The sequence below is a fragment of the Grammomys surdaster genome, unplaced genomic scaffold, assembly GCF_004785775.1.
Source record: "Grammomys surdaster isolate TR1022 unplaced genomic scaffold, NIH_TR_1.0 133, whole genome shotgun sequence".
In the NCBI taxonomy this organism is placed as follows: domain Eukaryota; kingdom Metazoa; phylum Chordata; class Mammalia; order Rodentia; family Muridae; genus Grammomys; species Grammomys surdaster.
The window spans coordinates 542,683-550,529 of record NW_021604591.1 but is presented as its reverse complement, the minus strand read 5'-3'; the positions used below and the strand labels follow the sequence as shown (position 1 = coordinate 550,529).

Here is a 7,847-nt window from a genome sequence, read left to right as displayed (position 1 = left end):
CGACAGCTGTCAGCATTGGTGGCTCCTTGTATATACACAGTCGACAGGGTCTTATACTGTAAGCCAAGATAACTTGGAACTTGCTGTGTAAGCTGTAGTCTTCCTGACTTAGCTTCTCAAGTGCTAATATTACAATATGCCACCACAGACTGGCAATTATATTTATCTATCTATCTATCTATCTATCTATCTGTCTATCTATCTATTTTTGAGGTATTATCTGTGTAATTAATTCAAACTGCCCTGAAACTTGAAATGTTCTATCTCTTAAATGATAGAATGATAGATGTGCTATTGCCCCATAGAATCTCAATTATTCTAGAATACAAGAGTGTTTACTGACTTTTATGCTTATCTCTATGCTCTGAAATTTTGAATTAGTTTCCTTTAATAATTCTTAAAAAGCCTTAGAATGAATTACATGCCTTATAGAGTCATTTATTATTCTGCACTTTTTTTTTTTTTTTTTTTTTTTTTTTGGTTTGGTTTTTTGAGACAGGGTTTCTCTGTGTAGCCCTGGCTGTCCTGGAACTCACTCTGTAGACCAGGCTAACCTCGAACTCTCGAACTCAGAAATCTGCCTTCCTCTGCCTCCCAAGTGCTGAGATTAAAGGCGTGCGCCACCACCGCCCGACTATTCTGCACTTTTAAGTCCAGATTATTAGATGTATTTTCTGCTTTAATTTATCATAAAATGTCTTGAAGCCAGGTGTCATAGTGCATGCCTGTAATCTCAGAACTCAGTCAACAGGGAACAGAGGATCACTGCAGGTCGGGGGCCACTCTAACTACATAGTAAATTCTAGACTGGCCAAGGCTCCAATAGAAATAATAAATACCGAAACAAACAACATCTTGCTTTAAACGAAAGGTTTCCTCAGTGATAGAGTGCTTCCTTAACATGACAAGGTCCTGGATTTTGGGCTCCAACACTAGGGGGAGAAAAATCCAGGTTTTGTTTATTGTATCCCACTCACCAGCAGAAAAGAAGGGTATTTTTTGTCTTTTGAGAGAGAGGCTTACTAAGTATCCAGACTGGCTTTAGACTTAACCAAGATGTCAGCATCCCCGGTACTGGGATTATAGGTAGAGAATTTTTTTCTCTGATTTAAATTTTTTATTTCATGAGTGTGTTGCATGCCTCATACCCATGGAAGTGAGAATATGGTGTCAGATTCCCTTAAATTGGGGTTGATGAATTTTTCTGAGCTACCATGTAAGTGCTGGGGAACAAACATTGGTCCTCTGCAAGAGCAACAAATACTCTTAACCTCTGAGCCACTCTCTAGCTCCCAAGGGAAGACATTTTAAAATGCTTCTCAATAGGCAAAGAATTTGTACCAGAAGTTCATATGCTAAAACCTATTGTAAATATTATTAGAACCTGTTAGTGTCCAGAGCCTAGTTTAAGAACAGTCTGGAGAAGATTAGTTAAGATTTTCTATTATTGCTGGACAGTGGTGGTGCACACCTTTAATCCTAGCACTTGGGAGGCAGAGGCAGGCGGATTTCTGAGTTTGAGGCCAGCCTGGTCTACAGAGTGAGTTCTAGGACAGCCAGGGCTACACAGAGAAACCCTGTCTCGAAAAAACCAAAAAAAAAAAAAAAAAGAAGAAGAAGAAGTAAGATGTCTAGGTTTATAGCAATAAAAAGTAGTATACAGGGTGGGAGTGTACCTTATGGGAGAGCATTTATATAGTGGCTCTAAGCTTCTGGGTCTGATCTATAGCACTACAAGAAGAAACAAAAAGGAAGCTATGGAGTAATCATACTTGGTATTTCCTTGTTTTGGGTTTTAGTTTTTGGTTGGTTGGTTTGTATGTCTTTCGAGACAGGGTTTCCTCTATGTAGTCTTGACTGTCCTGGACTTACTCTGTAGATCAGGCTAGCTTCAAACTCAGAGATCTGCCTGCCTCTGCCTCCAGAGTGCTGAGGTTAAAGGCCTGTGCTACCATCACCTGGCTCTGGTATTTACTTTTTTTTAAATCTGAAAATGTACTTATGGAATGAACAAGTCATTCTCTATGCCTTGCTAACTGTAGAAGTTTATATAATCAAGGGGAAATCTTTATTTTAAATGGAAAAGTAAAGCTCAAAATGGTCTTGTGAATTTCTTCTCTGCAGACGGCAGGAAATGACCCCTACTGTTTTGTGGAGTTCCACGAGCATCGCCATGCAGCTGCAGCCCTGGCTGCCATGAACGGGCGGAAGATAATGGGTAAGGTAAGCTGTCGGGGTCACAGATGGCGGCCTGCATTGAAGACAGTTGTCTCTCTCATCTTTCTACTTCTGCCTCCCAGGTGGGACTACAGGTGTATGCCACCATGCCCAGTTTTATGCAGTGTGTGGGGTGGAACCAGGGCTTCGAACAGCACTCTACGACAGAGCTACATACCCAAGTCTTGAAATAGAAAGTTTTAAATTGGAGTTTACCTTGTTTCTGTTTTAGAACCATTATATTCTCTTTATGGCAAAGGGTCAGCTACTTGTATTTGTATTAAAAAGGTAAAATGGGGCTGGAGAGATGGCTTGGCATTAACATTGGCTATTCCAGAGGACCTGGGTTTGAGCCTTGCACCTGCGTGGTAGCTCAAAGTTATCTGTGACACCAGTCATAGGGGATCTGATGTTTTCTTCTTGCCTTTGAGGATATTGCACACACATGATGCATAGATGTACATGTAGTCAAAACACCCATACATAAATAAGTAAAGATTTAAATTACAAAAAAAAGAAGAAGAAGAAGAAGAAGAAGGAGCTCAGCATAGTGGCACATACATTGTTTTTATTCTTTGTAAATTTCGTATCATGCACCCCAATCCCACTCACTCACCACCCCATCCCTCCATACACCTTCCACCCTTGGAACCTACCCACCCCCCAAAAAAAAAAGAAAAAAAAACAGCAAAACAAAAACATAAAAAGAAAAAAAAAATCTCGCTATGGTGTGTCACACAGTATACCCTTTTGCCCAAACAGCTTTATTTGCAAATATTCATTACAGTGAGTCATTGATGTGATTCAAGGACTCTGGCTTCTGCTACACCATCAGTACTGGATCCTCACCAGGACTCCTCTGGGATATCCTGTTGTTAGAGATCCTACAGCTTTGATTCTACAGAACCAGCTCCTTCATGTCCTCCAGCAGTTCGTAGATGGGATAGATGTTGGAGTGGGCCAACTCAAGGCCCTGATCTGAGCCTGGTGGTGGCTGTGTTGTTCAGCCTGCCAGCTCTCCTTCTCCAGGGCCGTCAGGGCCAGCTCTTCAGCTTGGCCCAGATGAGAGGCAGGGCCAGCTCTCCTGTTTGAGGTCAAGAGTCAGGGCTGGCTCTCAGGGCCAGATTGCCCTTCATGACTAGGTGAGATATGGGGCCCAGCCTTTTAATCACGGCAGTCAGGGAGCAGAGGGAGGCAGATTTCTATGAGTTCAAGGCCAGCCTACACTACATAGTAGAAAGAAAGAAAGAAAGAAAGAAAGAAAGAAAGAAAGAAAGAAAGAAAGAAAGAAAGAAAGAAAGAAAGGAAGGAAGGAAGGAAGGAAGGAAGGAAGGAAGGAAGGAAGGAAGGAAGGAAGAAGGAAGGAGAGAGAGAGAGAGAGAGAGAGAGAGAGAGAAAAGAAGAAAAGTGAGGCTAAAGCCTCTAGAAACCAGAGACCTATATTAACTCGTGCTGTGCACATACTAAATACTAGATAGTTATGGAAATACTCAAATTTGGATAATACATAACTAATATGGAATACCATTGGAGAGGCACTCAGGGGAAATGGATGGATATCTTTAAATTGTGGCTGGGAGTGGTGGTGCATACCTTTAATCCACTCTAGGGAAGCAGAGACAGGTGGATCTCTAAATTCAAGGCCAATCTGATCTACAGAGGGAATTATAGGACTATACAGAGAAATCCTATCAAACAACAAAAGAAACCAAACAGAAAAACAAACAAAAAAGTGAAAGGTGAGCACAGTGGTGCACACCTTTAATTAAAGATTCGGGAGGCAGAGGCAGGTGGATCTATCTCAGTGAGTTGGAAACCAGCCTGGTCTCCATAGTGAGTTTCACGATAGTAGGTACTACATAATGAGACCATGTCTCAAGAAAAACAAAGGACAAGGCAGAACTGAAAGGTTAAAAAAAGTTACTTGTTCATTAGCAGAAATGTGCAAAGATTGGGATTTGTCAAATATACCTAAATTAGGTGGGCCTACATACTTAGGCAAGAGAATTGCTAGTTCAAGGCTTGCCTAGGCTATAGAGTGAATTGAAGCTTAGCCTGCCTGGCTATAATATGCAGAGAGGAGCAGAGCCAAAAATGCTGCTCAGTGGGAGGTTGCTTGCTTGCATACTATTTGTGAGGCTTTAGGTTTAATCCCCAGACCTAGCCCATTCCCCCCAAAAAAAGAAAAGATGAAAAACATGTTGGTTATATCGAGAGCTCAGTGATTAAGAACACACTTGATGCTCTTCCAGAGAATCTGGCTTTGAGTCCCAGTACCCACATGATAGCTCACAATCATCTACAACTCCAGTTCCTGGGAATCCGTTGCCCTCTTTGGCTTCTCTACAGGTGTGTATATCTGGTAGTCAGTACAAATGTGCGTAGATACAGATTAAGGCAAAACACCTATACACATAAATAAAATAAATCCTAAAAAACAACAGAAAGATCTGTATTTGCCAGTTAGAATTTGTCACACTAGGCCAGAAGAAGAGTGTTGAGACTGTGATGAGCACAGGTGTCTCCTGCACTGTCTTTCTCTGCTATGTCGCCGGAAAACTTGATTTTGAGCTTTATCTTTATGGAATATATTTTTTTTTAGGAAGTGAAAGTCAATTGGGCAACAACCCCTAGCAGTCAAAAGAAAGATACAAGCAGTAAGTACATTTGATGCCCTGTGGGCATTTGTTGTCTTATACCCCATAGTTCTATTGTAAAGCATATGACATCATACATGTTTGCAGTAATATTTTGATCGTTATCCTGATATGATTTAATGTGTTTGTGTTAATAAATTTAAGAACAAATCTAATCTTTGTCATCAGGTAGTACCGTTGTCAGCACACAGCGTTCACAAGGTAATTGTATCTTCTTAAACATAAAATGAACTCTCTTGAAAGGGTATTCACTAACCACCTCAAGTTTTTTAATTTGATATTGGTTGGGGGGAGCGGGGCGGAAATACATAGTATTTTTATTTGTTTCTGGCAATATTTTTTCCTTCTTCCCATTGTTGACAAAGTGTGGCTTGTCCACGACTTTATTGCTAGTTCAAGCTCTCTGTCCCCCTTGGTAGCAGCTGATGCCTTAGAAATACTTTCACCACCTAAAGGGCAAGATACCCTACTTCCCTGAGGTCACCTGGGCTTCATACCCAGATCTTCCAGTGCTCAAGGTGCTCCTGAAACAGTGTTTCCAGAAGAGCAACCCAGTGTGTTGCTTAAGGCCTGCAAATAGGGGTAACTTCTCTTTCCAAATCTACTTTGTCAAAGTTGATGTGTATGTCCATGGTAAAGTGTTTGGCTTTACAAAGCTTCACATATGGGATGGTTATTTTTCTCCAATGCTTTTTTAATGGTGCCGATATAAAGTGAAGGGATTACTGTTTTCCTTCTGTTGCCTTCAGTCTTAGTTCACTTGCACATGGATTCACATAAACTGAATGGTGTAATGTCTGGGCAACCAAAACTGTTGGCTTTTGAGAAAACTGTCAAATACTTTAACATCAAACTGTTGCAATGCAAGGTATTTCTTTGATTGTTCTTCACAAAATAATGGCTAAACCAAGTATTTCATATAGCTAGCTTCAGTAAGTTGCCTTAAATAAGGCAACTCTAGTCTTCATAACTCTCAGTCCCATAGTTACATGTAATTTATAAAGCCTAGATGTAGTAATAAAATGAGTAACATTAGATAAGTACTATTAGAATGATAACTAAGTCTTACTTTTTTTTTTTCAGAACTGAAAGTTTTTATGTTACTAGTTTCCTAGACCCTTGTAATTATTGTAATGACTGTAAATAGACAGTGGCTGCCAGCTTCTGGTAGCTATCAGTCCTTTTAGAAGACTACTGTGTTGTTAACTTTGATTTGTTATGTTTAAGATTGATAGGATTTTTTAGCGAGGATAGTATTTTATTTATACTTGATTATATAGTCTGTGCATTACTTTAAGAATACTTTATTGGATCAGTTGTAGTATTCAAGTTCTGAAGTTGTATTTTTCTTTTCACTCCCTTCCTTCCTTTGTAAGATCATTTCCATGTGTTTGTTGGTGACCTCAGTCCAGAAATCACAACCGAAGACATCAAAGCAGCTTTTGCACCATTTGGAAGAATTTCGTAAGTAACAAAAGATAAATGTAACACTTAATTAGCAGTGATTTTTTTATGTAATAATAACTGTAACTTTGTTTTGACTGTGAACCTTAATTTTAACACTTTAAATATAGAACATTCCATTGTTTAGAGGTCATCCAAGAGTCTGAAGACAAGTGTAGCCCCACTGATAGTGATGTCAGTGACCTTAGGCCTTGCTCAGTCAGAAGTACTTCCTCAGACTGTGCTCATACACATTTCAACCTCTGGGTGCTGGGCTAGAATTGAAGGACTTCTTCAGGCACTTGTATGATTCCATGCATTTTATGTTAATTTAACAACACAAAACCTGAACAGTTTAGATTGAAAAAACAGATGTTAAATATTCCTTCCTTGGCATTTAACCCCTCTTCCCTTTTAAAAACTTAACAATAGTGTTTGTACTATATTGTGAAAGACTGTCTTCCTTAAATTTGATAGTAGCCATGCATTTTAGGCCCTTTGTCCATATTTATTCAGGGTAGTATTTATCACAGAAGAATTTTAAAAGTCTGAAAAGCATGCTGTATCACAGTAAGAGTAACAAGCAATTTTAGTAGTTACTTAAGATCAGCTGCTGAGTTTAGGGAAAGTATTATAGGGTTTCTAATTCCTTTGTTACTGTGTCACTAGAACAAAAATAAAAAGGAATTCTAACTATAGCTGGTTTGAACAAAGCAGTAGATAAAGTTAAGGAGATTGAAAAGTAGATACTTAGAGCATTGTGGTGAGTTTCCAGTTGAGAGTTGCAGTTGGCTGGTGAGAGAGTCACCTTGAGGCTAGGACAGCTTACAAATGGACTCTTCTGTTACGTGACATTTTTCTTTTCGAGAACTGGTTAAGAAAATAGTGAGGTTTTAATTTCTTGATTGTTGTTATAATCTCTGTTAGGATTTCAGGAGTGATTGGTTTCTTTCAAGTATCTAGACTGGGCAGGTCTGACTGACTTTGCCTCTCAAGCTGTGAGGGTTCTACTCTGCAGAATCTTGTGTGTTTTCAGTTTGGTATAGAGAATCTTGGTCAGTTTCATCCTGTCCTCAGTCACAGGAAGACAGAAGTTCTTTTCTGATCCATGTGCTCCTTTCTAGGCAGGTTATTTTAGAAGGAAACATCGACTATAACTTAAGGACTGACACTTCTGAGGCATTAGAAAAGAAAACAACTTTTTTCTAATATTGTGAACAAATAAAGTAGTTATTTTGGTGGATTTTTAATTTTTGTTGAATTAACCTTTTCTAATGAGAATTTTAGGTTAAGATTTAGATAAAAATTGTTTAATGATCACTGAAGGGCTAATAAAGTGGTTCAGCAGATAAAAGTGTTGCTAACAAACCTGATGACCTGAGTTCAATCGCCAAACTGGATGTGGTAGGAGAGAATTGACTCCTGAAAATTGTCCTCTGACTCCCCCCCACCCCCCCCCCACACACACACAAACGTTTACCAAAAAAAACCCCCAAGGAGGGGACACAAAACCTGTGCCACCACCTTGGG

The 7,847-nt window shown here is 39.5% G+C and overlaps 1 protein-coding gene across 5 annotated transcripts in view; it reads left to right on the top strand.

Annotated features, from left to right (window-relative positions):
* Tia1 (TIA1 cytotoxic granule associated RNA binding protein) overlaps window positions 1-7,847 on the top strand; it is a 30,233-nt gene that overhangs the window by 11,723 nt on the left and 10,663 nt on the right. For 3 of the 5 annotated variants that reach the window (XR_003710700.1, XM_028762301.1, XM_028762305.1), the window contains exons 3-6: window positions 2,125-2,223; window positions 4,820-4,874; window positions 5,043-5,075; window positions 6,251-6,338. Coding sequence is in view for 4 of the 5 variants with exons in the window: in XM_028762301.1 (XP_028618134.1) it covers window positions 2,125-2,223; window positions 4,820-4,874; window positions 5,043-5,075; window positions 6,251-6,338 (275 nt within the window). In the remaining variant the exon portion in view is untranslated. Of the gene's footprint in view, window positions 1-2,124; window positions 2,224-4,817; window positions 4,875-5,042; window positions 5,743-6,250; window positions 6,339-7,847 lie in introns of those variants that run through there. The other 2 variants (XM_028762302.1, XM_028762303.1) reach the window with 2 other exon arrangements.